Genomic DNA, 11,643 nt, shown 5'->3' on the forward strand with positions numbered 1-11,643 from the left:
CGGGCAGTGAAACATGCCTGCCAGTGTCCTATACAAAACCACTGGAACAAACTGAATGAGATTGGAGATAAGCCATCTGCCCAAAACAATGCTGTATACTTATTACAGTAAAATAAACTAGCATCCTGGCTTCTCCCACTGAAACAACAGTGGCAAACTGTACAAACTAGTTTTTGTTGCTTAGAAAGTTCATACAGGTCAGTACATCAACCTCCGAGTTACATTGCTTTCTCTTATGCATTTACACCCAACAGATCCAGAAGAAAGGCTTTGTCTTGGAGCTAACTCCTGAGCATTTTGACATCATTCATCATGAAGTATGTAGTACAGGAATGGCTCAGAGTGACTACCTTGCTATTCATAGCTCAAGCAGTTTCTGCAGTGGTTCTTCCCAATGCCACGCTCTTAGAGGAACTTTTGGAAAAGTACATGGATGAAGATGGTGAGTGGTGGATCGCCAAGCAGAGAGGGAAAAGGGCTATCACAGACAGTGATATGCAGAGTATCTTGGATCTTCATAATAAATTACGGGGTCAGGTGTATCCACCAGCTTCCAATATGGAATATATGGTAAGGAAAAATTGATAGCGACATGCAGAAAGAAATGTTCTTAGAATAGTTACTGTCACTTTATAAAACAGCATACTTTCAGTCTTAGCTTGCTTGTTTTCTCATTTAAAGCACCTGTTACTTGTTTTTCTGTTTGTTTTTTTTTTAATTCTTTTAAATGGGTGAACTGGGACATAAAAATGCCTGTTTGTGGATCAAGTGTAATGTTCTACTGATATTAATGGATTTAATCTCTCATAGCTATCCTGAATTTAAGTGGCTGTTCCTCAGTGTTAGGGGCCAATTTCCAAAATTGCATTACTCAAAATAGTTGCTTGTGGCCTAAGAAGTTACCATCTAAGAAGACTACTTAACTGTGAAATTTCAAAATAACATAAATTCTGTCCCATGTTCCTAGGTTGGATGGAATTTCTGAGTAAAATGAAACTCCTATAACAAGAAAGTCTTCTATTTAAGTTGGCATGTGTCAGTGGACTGGAGTTCTGTATGTTCCCATGTTTAACAGATTAATAATGTAATATATAATTTCTGTTTCTGTTTTTCCCTTAAGAAGCCTTTATATTTGGTTTATTATTAGCAGACTTAAATCTCCCATGTTTTGGACCTTTGATTTTTATGCCACAGTTCAAGGCTAACTCTGTCCTTGGTAATCCGATCAGGTCACTACAGCTTTTAAGAAGTCCAGAGGTCTGCCAAGAATGGGCAATTTTTCTTCTGTGTTCTTGTTTCTGCAGAAAGGCTCAAATCTTTTTACTGTGTCCACACTTTATAATTTTTTTTATCTGTCCAGGTACCAGAGAAATAACATTACTGTAGGTTGGGTTGTTTGTCTCAAATATTACACAGGTTTCCTGACGCTTTCCATGGTTTGGTTATGACATAGGATCATATTAACACATTTCAAGTTATCTTTCCCAGCTTGGAATGGTGTCTTTGAACTTGGAGATCTGATTGAGCTGAGTATGTATGTGTCCTGGAGAAACCATGCTTGCTTAAACTATCAATAAAGGTAGTTTAACTTAAGTTAACCTATATGAGTGTTACTGTATTAGACTAAGTACCATCAGAAAACTACCCACCATGTTTCATCCCCAAAGGTATGACAATATAAAAAATCCTTTAACCCTTTCAGTTGCAATTGTTTGTACATATCCTTAAAGTTTATTTTGTTTTGACTTCTTCAGACCTTTTTAGAATACATAACTTTTTGTTCCAAATCAATCATGCTGATTTATTTCTGGAAAACCTAAGAAAAAGCTGTCCAATTGTTTTCTAAGATGAAAATAGGGAAGACTATATTGTTTTCCCATACTAAAATACTGCAAAACTGTTTCTGAAGATTCTACAACATGGTAGCTTTGATTTTTAGTTATGCACCTTTTTCCATTCATAATGCCATTTGCGTGTGTAAGAAGAATTTGGATGTACTCTTTTGGGTTAGATTTTTGACAGCTGTATTCTTCAGAGATTCCTCCTGCACTGCACACACTTTGACCTAGACTTTGGGTTAGGTCTACATCTTGAACAAGTTGTTTTGGTTTTGTTGTTGTTTTTTTTCTGTGCTCTCTGCTGGCACCTGACCCAGAGTACAAGTAGTGTGGAAAAGAGATTACTTAATTTTGATGTCAAGGACATGTTCTTACATCCTGTCATTCAGAACAGGACAGCAGCTTTCAAGAGAGTGGGATTCAGTTTTGGCATAATATCCAAGGAGGTCAAGGGCTTGGATTGGCAAGAGTTTCGGAGTTGTGAGTGCAAAGGGTCTGTATGAGGGATCTCGTCAAAAGGATGGATACATGTTCAGGGTCAGAGACCCATGAGAAGGGCATGGATAGAGGCTGCAAGTCTGGTCAAGAAGGTGTTGAGAAATTAGTGATGTGAAGGAAAGGAGCATTTGATGAATAGGTGTGGTTGGTGGAGGAGCTATGACTCTGGGCAGAGAAGAATTGAGCACCAGAGTGCAGGGAGGATAAGACCACAGTAATTTGCTGAGAGGCTATTAAAAAAGACTAAAGTTGGAAGTGAGTGGAAAGGGAGATTGTACATGGAGGAAGCATGTATGAGTCAACATTGGGAATCAAGGGAGGATGGTTTAGGAGACAGCAGGAGTCCCCCCCACTGCTTGGACTGGAGAAAATAATGGGATTTCTGATTGCCTGCTCAAGAATTTTTATTACACAGTTTGTGATTGTATGATTGTCCACTTTATTTTCTATACCAGGTGTCATAGGGCTGTTGAATTGTTTAATGAGAGTGGCATTTGAGTACAAAGTTGTAAATTTGTTGTGAAGCCACAGGTTGAATAGCAAAGAAGGAACAATAAATGATAGTTCATTAAGGAAGCATGATTTGTTCTGTGCAAGGAGATTCCTTTGAGAAAACTAGTATCTGGTCATTACCATAGCGCAGATATGCAAGAAATAAATTATAGAAGCAAACTCCATTCTGTCACTTCATAACTTCTGCCAGATGTAGCTGTATAGCTATTATTGCTAGCTTGCTGTTCACAATTAAAGCAAATGCCTGTTTTGACACTTAAGAGTCACTTTATTTTTCTAGGTGCCTATTAATAATAGGATGGACAAGTTCCAGTTTTCCAGATAAAGAGATAAGCATTCTTAGATGTGATTTTCCAAGGGTCTGTGACCTCTGGATCAGTTTTATGAATGCCAAAGTTAAAACACCTAAGTACTGATAAATTTAAAACTGTACTTGGCTATTTTTTGCAAAAGAAAGGATGGGGATAAGTGGGATACTTAATTAAATAAAAAGTTTTGTGCAGATAGACCCATATAACTAAAAAAAGTACTTGCAGTGTTAGGTCTTACCAAAAGTGAGTTTCAGTGCTCCAGAATAGGGAAAATGTCCCTCTAAATGTCTACCTGATGTTTAGTAAGCTAGATAAGAACAGCTGAAATGATTTTTTTCTACTTTTGGGGTGCTTTAGTAGCATAAAAATGCTCACAGAAAAATCTGCTGTGGACACAGTCACATCACTGTAAACTGCCCCTTTTACTGCTAAAACCTTTCCTTGTCAATAGAGCTATCTCTACTTGTGGAAATAAATTTGATTTCTTACTGAATATGAATGGAGATGGTCAAGGTCCAGTTGCCTCAGTGGTACACTGGTCTCTCTACAAGTGTGTCAGATAGTTGAGAAGTTTAAGATCTCCAAGAGTGCTTGGAGCTGGGAGGAGGTATGTGGGGGCTGCGTGCCTTCAGTACGCTGGTAGTGTGTAACAGCTGAGCCAAGCTAACAGGTGGCTCTCGCTGATATACCTCTGTCCTGCTCCTGCCACTGGCATGTATCTAAGATGATGATTAGGTTGATCCAAGTACTAAGTGAATCATATTTGATTGTTTTAAAATTTAGTATTTTATTTTTCTTCTAGTCTGAGTCATGAAACTGCCCCCCCCACATGGCTGAATCAGATGTTTACCAGTGCTGATAAAAGAGGATGGGAGTGCAGAGCTAAGGAATGGGGGGATGAGTAACCACATTTTAGGTAGGAGCTATTGGTTAAATGCTTTATTTGCAAAGTGCAGCCTTACCTAATGCCACATTTTGGTTTAAGTTGTGCAGAGGAGAAAAGCTCTTGAGGATGATCTCCAGCACATAAGGTCTTCATTCTATTTAAAAATAAAAAAAGGAAAAGATGTTGAATTACTGATTTTCTCTTGCCTTATGCCTTGAGAAAGGAAAAGGATAGTAGGTTGTCAAAGTTCAGAGACCTAACGTTACTAGCTGCAGTAAGATTCACAGTAGATAAGTCTAATGAACAGAATGTTCTCATGATTGTCTGGCTGAACTTACTGGATGAAAAGTTCATCTTCCCAAGTACTGTGAGTCTGATAGTGAGTAGTAATGGTTTCATAGCATAAGGGGGTAAGAATAGAACATGTGAACAGAGAAAGTGCTGCAATGAAATCCCTCAGCTTCCAGCAAACAGCAGCTTAGGGACTTCCTAAATCTACTCTTGTACTTTTTTGTGTCTAGCAGTCTTAGAATTTTCTTCTATGAATATGAATGCTTTTGAGTCTGTTTTTTGAATCCATGGCATCAAGTTACAGAGCTCTATAAATTTAATCACCCACTGTGTGAAAAAGTAAGGTTTTTTTGCTTTAAACTTTATAATTCCTTTGACTCCTTGGTGTTTATTTCTTCAGTGGTCACATCTTTTTCAGTTGAAGAGTCCTACTCTCACTTGAGAAGGATTCTATCTGAAAAGCTATTCTGCTTTGTTTTACTTCTCTTATCTGTTGTGTTTCCCCTGTTTTTCTTTTAATTCAAAGGGAGCTAACCAATGTCCTGCCTGCCTGCCTTCCTGCCTTTTGTCACTTCTTCATCTCATGATAGCTTAATTTTATGCAGTTTTTGCTTTTTAAGTAACTCAGTAGCTTTGTAGAAATCTTAACTGCACTTGACCCTTTTCCCCATGCTGTTGATACCTCCAAAGTCTGATATATTTAGGATGAATCAATATTGCCTCTGTTTTAAATATATTTTTTTAACTTGTCCTATGAAATAATCCCAATGGAAGTCAGCTTGTAGTTTGCAGTTTGTCAGGATCTACTGAAGCTTTTTGAAAATATTAACACCCAAATGCTGGTTTTTGTTACTGTGGTAATGAGACTATTTTAGGAGAGGTTGTGTATGACATAATTATTCAGAAATTTCATTATCAAGTTCTTCCAGATTCTTGAAGAATTTTGTCTGGTCTTGGCAATTTGATACTGTTAATTTTAACATTTTCATCTAATGTTTCTTAAGTCTAGTGTGTATCCTCCTACTTATCTTCTGTCTCATTCTCTGTGTAGAAGGGTTCTGGCAGGAGAACCTGCATGAACTCCTCCGTAGGGAACAGCAGTCCCACAAATTCAGTTAACTCCTCTGCAGTGGCCTTCCAGGACCTTATGATTGCATGTTAGATCATTCTTCCTGGACATCTTCTTTCAATGCCGGGAGAGTTTTCAAATTATTAAAAAAAAAAAAAAAATTAAAAATTCTTGAAGTTACAATGAGCAGTTTGTTATGAAAATGTATGGTAGATGCATGCTGTTGGTATGTTTATCCTGCCATGTACTGTGCACAATTGTTTCCTAATAAAGAAAGGAGTAAGGAACATTTTGGGTTTTGTGTGTGCAGGAATTTAACAGCATTGGAAAGCGAGCAGAGATGGATGATGTTTCCCTGCGCCCTTCCAAAGCACTCAAATGCTTATCACAGCATATAAAATTCCAGAGTATAAAATATCATCCTTTTGACATTTCCCATCCTGGGCCATTGACACCAGCATGGGTTTCATACCATGTGTGCATTTGTGGTAAATCTGTATGGAAGATTATCTGAGCTAGTGCTGAAAGGTGAAGGCAGCTGCTGCAGTCTGAGCAGAGCAGTGTGCTCTTGTGGCTCTGCTGCTCCTTTCCTCTACTGTGCTTGAGCTGTCTGTGCCTGCCCAGCCTCCCCTGGGGAAGATCTAGCCTTTTAGATAAAGATGAGAATTGTTGTGCTTGGTCACTTACTTCTCAATGTATGTCATAATCTTGTAATATATGAGGCAATATATTATTTCTGTGGTTAAAGTAACTATTTGGCTGATTGACTTTAGACAGCCTTATGTATTCTGCTGCTGTTAATCCTTCCCTTAAATAAGTCTTAAGTCCTTTTAAACAAGTGACTCTGACCAAATTGGGAAATCAGTACATTGGTTTGTCCAGACCTGATTGATGTGGAAAACCTTATTCTATGTTACTCAGACCGGTTTTTGTTGCATTGTTAATAAATTCTTACTAGACTGTAGTGTGCTAATACAACTTGAAAAACTTGGTTTAGGCACCATAACCCTACAACTTCCCAACCTCTATCTGTTAAGCATTAATTCTGTATCATAGGCTGAATTTGCAAAACTTTTATGTTTCCTGATAATTTCTTTGGCAACTTTGCATGTTAATATATCAAAACATATTAATGAAAACTGAGATTTTTCATGGTTATCATGGTCAACACTTTAAAAATAGTCATTATCATTTGGATGGTGGAGATTGTAGCTCCTTTATATTCCAGACTGTTATACTCAGCAAAGTTAAAGGGCCTGCCAAGAATAAAATTTCCCAAAGCATTTTTGATTAATTTATAATGCATTATATTTTAAACCATTCTTTTAGTAATCGTTCCTTGATTTCCTATGTATTTTTCCAACCAAATGAGTAAATGAGAACAGCTCTTGTGAGATCCTTATTCCATGCATGTGCCTTTGCTGTACTGAAAGGTGTTAATGTTACCTGCTTGATAGATAGCAATGCATTTCAACTTGGTATTTCTTGGCATCTAGCCACACACTGCATTTTGTAATTAGTGTAATTGGAGAACACCAGTGTCCTCTAGGGCAGGGAAGTAATTTTTTATTTAATTATTTTTAGTCTTTTAGACAGAACCTGCTGAGACATGCTAGGAATGTCATCACAAAGTCCATGCTTTGCTTCTGTGAAGTTTTAAGTTGTAAACCTTGTGAAGATAATAAAATATTCTGAGAGTTACTTTTTTAAAAGTTCAAATTAAATTAATTTATTTGGTATAGCTGCATGGTTCTTGGGGACAGTTATGGATGGATATCAAATGGCACTATTGGATCCATATTTTGTTCTTGGGGAGGGAAAAAATAAATATCTTTATTACTTCATGTTGGTATATTACCTCTGAAGAGCTTGGTTTGAAAACATTGAAACATTGATAGTGACCTGTTGAAAGTGCTGATACCATGTAATACCTTTCAAAATCATAACTGACTGAGTTCCATGGGGCCTTCCATTTTGGGAGGTTTGAAAGTTTGACTTTCCATTTTAGTAACTTCATGGAAACTTCAGAATAAGAAATGTAAGAATGATTGTAAATATTTACAATTTAGATTTTTCTTAATTCTTCCTCAGGCAAATTCCTGCTTTATTTAAATAGAGATCATTGGACTTTGGATCATATGAACCCACTAGTGAATATAACCCTTGCACAGATAATAGTAAAATGTTAATGTCATCTTACCAAGTGAATAGGGATTGAAATATTCTTTTGCCTATTTTGTGATGTTTTTAGATCCTACCACCTGCATAAGTCTGAATGTAGTGTCTGTGTGTGTATCTGTCGGCTCCTAGCTGAGATTTTTGTCTGTAGTATACATAGGAGAATTGAAATAAGCATTTAGTAATATAAAGGAAGGCCTTGTAGTGGGTTTACACATCTTGATGAATTTTTCTGTGCTGAATAGAAGTGCCCTGTTAAATTTCCTAGGCCTTTCTGACAAAACTTTTCAATGTCTCTGCTTAGTATGTCTTGTCCATTTTGCCAAAACTCTTCTGGGACAGTTGAATAAAAACAATTCCCATTCCTTTTGAGCGGAGAGGACTTTGCTTTGTGGAATAGTTTAAGTGGCTGAAGAGCACTTGGGGTGCCAAGAACAGAGCAGCTCTTTTCAGAGTGAACCTGTCTGCTTTCCTTCTGGTTTTCCACTTTTCTGCTCCACTTCAAAGGTTGGTGGAAGTGCTTCAGCTCCTTTGCCTGTGCTCAAAGGCTTCTGACACTGCATCAAAGAACACAGGGACGTTGACTTATCCTCTTATTCTTTCTGTCTGTTTTAGCAAAGGATTGTGCAATGTGAAGTGGCCAAGAAAGCAAGTGGATAAGTCCACATTATGACTTTTATTGATGTAATGCCAACAACAACTAAACAGCTCCAAGTAAAGAAATAGAAAGTGGAAATAAACAGAAAGGCTCACTGTCTCAAAGTTTAAGGGAACCTTCCTCAAAGTCATTAACAACACAGAGGAGACACTGTTAATTTTTAATTTTTGCTGTCAGAGAACTTCTTCATTGCCCATAGAAAAAAGATTATTAAAAATTAGTCAGTAGTAGAGCAGAAATACAAACTGAACATGGAATCCATGAGATTTATAAAAGTAACTCTGTGTAGCCTGTTGTCTTCATATCTGCCTGGGAATCTTCTGTAACTTAAGGTTTTTTTGATTGAGGATAAAAAGATTTCTTAACATAATTTCACTGAAATGCTTGATATAAATTCATCCTGTTATCTATAAATACAGTTCTCAACCTTAGATTTGGCATAAGTAGAGTGAATATCATAGAAAAGAATTCTTTATTAAGACTTCTGTCCATATAGAGAAGGACAATTTTTACTCTATTAGGAAGATAGATAACAGTTTCTCAAAATTGAGCTATTTCACTCATTAAATCCAAATTTTTGGCTTCCCTGTACATGTAACAATATATTTGTCCTGAATTCCCTGTTGGATTTCCAGTCAGTCAGAAACTTCTTTAATAAACTTTGCAAATCTTTTAGATTTTATTTAAACATATATCTTACAGTAGTGCCAAGTTATATGTGATCAATGGGTGCTTTCTAGCACTAAGTTCAGTTCACTTATGTCAAGGGACAGTGGTCATCTTTTAAAAGCAAACATTCACTGTGGCACGTATTCGGGATGTGGTTAATTTGTGTTCAAAGTCCAGAAAATTCTGTAAAATCTCTAAAACTTGTTTTAGATCAGAAAGCAATCAATTGCAACTAGTTTATCATGGTAGTCTCTACTAGGATTTGAGGTAAGAAGCTGTGCTCTCTTCTATTTGTAATTAGCTATAAATATTTATGACTGTTATTTGTAATGTATGTGGGTAGTTCATACTTAAACAGTGTATAAAACACGGAACTGAAGATGAGCTTTCACATCACTGTTGCTTCTCTTCCATTCATGTCAGAGTATAGAAGTGAATAGATTTTTAGTTATTTTGTAATAGGAAGTTTTTATGTGCTGCTTTTAAGAAGTAGCAAAGTAAGTATACTGTTTCAGAACACCTTGGAAAGCTGAATATTTCAGCAAGGTTTTTTTCACATGCTTAGAGTACACATTGAATTAAATGTAATTAGTCATGTCTGTTGGTTCTGATTCCTGGTTTTACTTTTTGAACAGAAAAAATGTGAAACTCTAATAGCGAGATACTTCTGAATTTTCGTGTAACTTATTCAGTGTTCAGGAACAATATTTTTGGCCTCATACTGCTTTCCTGTTTCCAGGTAAAAGCCACAGTTTTCCTGCTTTTTACTCTTTCCAAAAAAAAAAAAAAAAAAAAGTACCTGAAACCTCAAGATCTGTTCAGGGACCTCTGCCTGGTTTAAAATGCTAGAAACTCTCATCTACCACATGGTAGCAAGTAAGGTCCTTATTTCATTTCCAGACAGGTAGTAGTATTCCAAAGAAAATGAATGTTTCACTTTCCTGCTAGTGGGAAGTTTAACAGTTTTAACTATCCACTTTCTTTGTGCTGAAAGGCTATATCAGTATTAATTAATATGGTAGGATTTGTATTTTTAAGGAGAGTTGTCTGATGTTTTCCATACTCGTGAGTTTTTGTAGTCACTACCCTTACTCTGTTCAGGGACCTCTGCCTGGTTTAAAATGCTAGAAACTCTCATCTACCACATGGTAGCAAGTAAGGTCCTTATTTCATTTCCAGACAGGTAGTAGTATTCCAAAGAAAATGAATGTTTCACTTTCCTGCTAGTGGGAAGTTTAACAGTTTTAACTATCCACTTTCTTTGTGCTGAAAGGCTATATCAGTATTAATTAATATGGTAGGATTTGTATTTTTAAGGAGAGTTGTCTGATGTTTTCCATACTCGTGAGTTTTTGTAGTCACTACCCTTACTCTAAGGGACTGTGAGGTAGTATGAAGCCAACATTTTTCTCAAATTCAAATGACTGACAGTAAGCATTTGAGTGGTGTGCAAGTTACTGACTTTTTGGATGTGCTAATTATAATTAGTGTCCATGGACTTCCTTCAGCAGCCTTGATACAGATGAAAATGCCTCACCTAAGCATAACTGAAAGCCAAGGTGATGAAAACTGCCAGTGTCTGTTAATCAAGAAAAAATAATGTCAAACCAATCTATTTTACCTTTTTTTTTTTTTTGGCCCAGTGATTACTAGTCTAGTGTATTGAGGGAAGTAGTGGGTGTCATATTTTTGACTCTGGAATGTTTTTGATACTCTCATCCCCAACATATTTGTGATTGAAAAGCTCCCCATTGAACTGGAAGAAGGTTGACGGTGTTGACACTGTTGGAGCCCATCCCTTTTTGGTTAAGCAGTTAGGTTATGGGTTGTGTGAGCAAAGAGTATGTTTGAAAACTGCAGAGTACATTAGTATCTGCACAGCTTAGGCTTGTTTTAGAGAAAATGGTCAAAATTAAAAGTACTTGATGAGTTGAAGTAATGGCTTTGAATCAACATAATGAAATTTAAATGGAAGTTATGGAATAAGGAAGAAATCAAACAAGTATAAGAAAAGGAATAAAATTTATAAGTAACCCTGCAATTAAAAGATGCAGGAGATACACTGAGATAAAAAGTAATATGAGGCAGCAATCTTTAAAAGAACACTTCTCTGTGTGAAATGCAATGTCCAGTTTTGGTCGTTTTTTAAGAATGAGCCAGCAATTCTAGAGAGAATGAACAAAATTAATAGGTTTGATTTAAACAGAATAAGTGATTTATGAGGAAAACTGAAGAAATTAAGCAGCTGAACTTGTTTAATCTGGGAAATAAATAAAAGTTGTTCAGGACAGAGTGATTTCTTTTTTCTTGGCAATAAAACATCAGCTAGTGTTGGATAGCAGGAGGTTTAGGTTGCATAGCAAGGAAATCCGTTTTACACTCATAGTCATAAAGCTCTAGAAGACAATTATTCTGAAACTACTGTTATTTTAGCTTTTAAAATGTAGATAATACACATATATGTGATTCTGGCTCAGTGGAAGAGGCTTAGTAGGCTACATTAATGTTAAGTATCTTGAAGGCATTTTCAGCAGTACTTATCCATTATTCTGTGCTGGTACTGTGCAGTTCTTACCTGTATTTCTTGCTTATTTGTTCATGGCATTTTTCATTCTGTGTTTAATTTTTCCTTTTTTCCTTCTCAGTGTCATTGGTCTTAAATAATATAGTAGATACTATTAAGCAGTAAATAAATACTTCTACAGAAATGCAGTATTTTCTTTACCACTCTT

The 11,643-nt window shown here is 36.3% G+C and overlaps 1 protein-coding gene across 1 annotated transcript in view; it reads left to right on the plus strand.

The window, feature by feature from the left end:
* Positions 1-247: 247 nt before the first annotated feature.
* The window catches only part of CRISPLD1 (cysteine-rich secretory protein LCCL domain containing 1), a 39,899-nt gene continuing 28,503 nt past the window's right edge, over positions 248-11,643 (plus strand). The window contains exon 1 of the mRNA XM_009995581.1: positions 248-570. Within this exon, the coding sequence (XP_009993883.1) occupies positions 313-570 (258 nt within the window). The 5' untranslated portion in view covers positions 248-312. The remainder of the gene's footprint in view (positions 571-11,643) is intronic.

Source organism: Chaetura pelagica, unplaced genomic scaffold (genome assembly GCF_000747805.2).
Source record: "Chaetura pelagica isolate M959 unplaced genomic scaffold, ChaPel_1.0 scaffold83, whole genome shotgun sequence".
Classification (NCBI taxonomy): Eukaryota; Metazoa; Chordata; class Aves; order Apodiformes; family Apodidae; genus Chaetura; species Chaetura pelagica.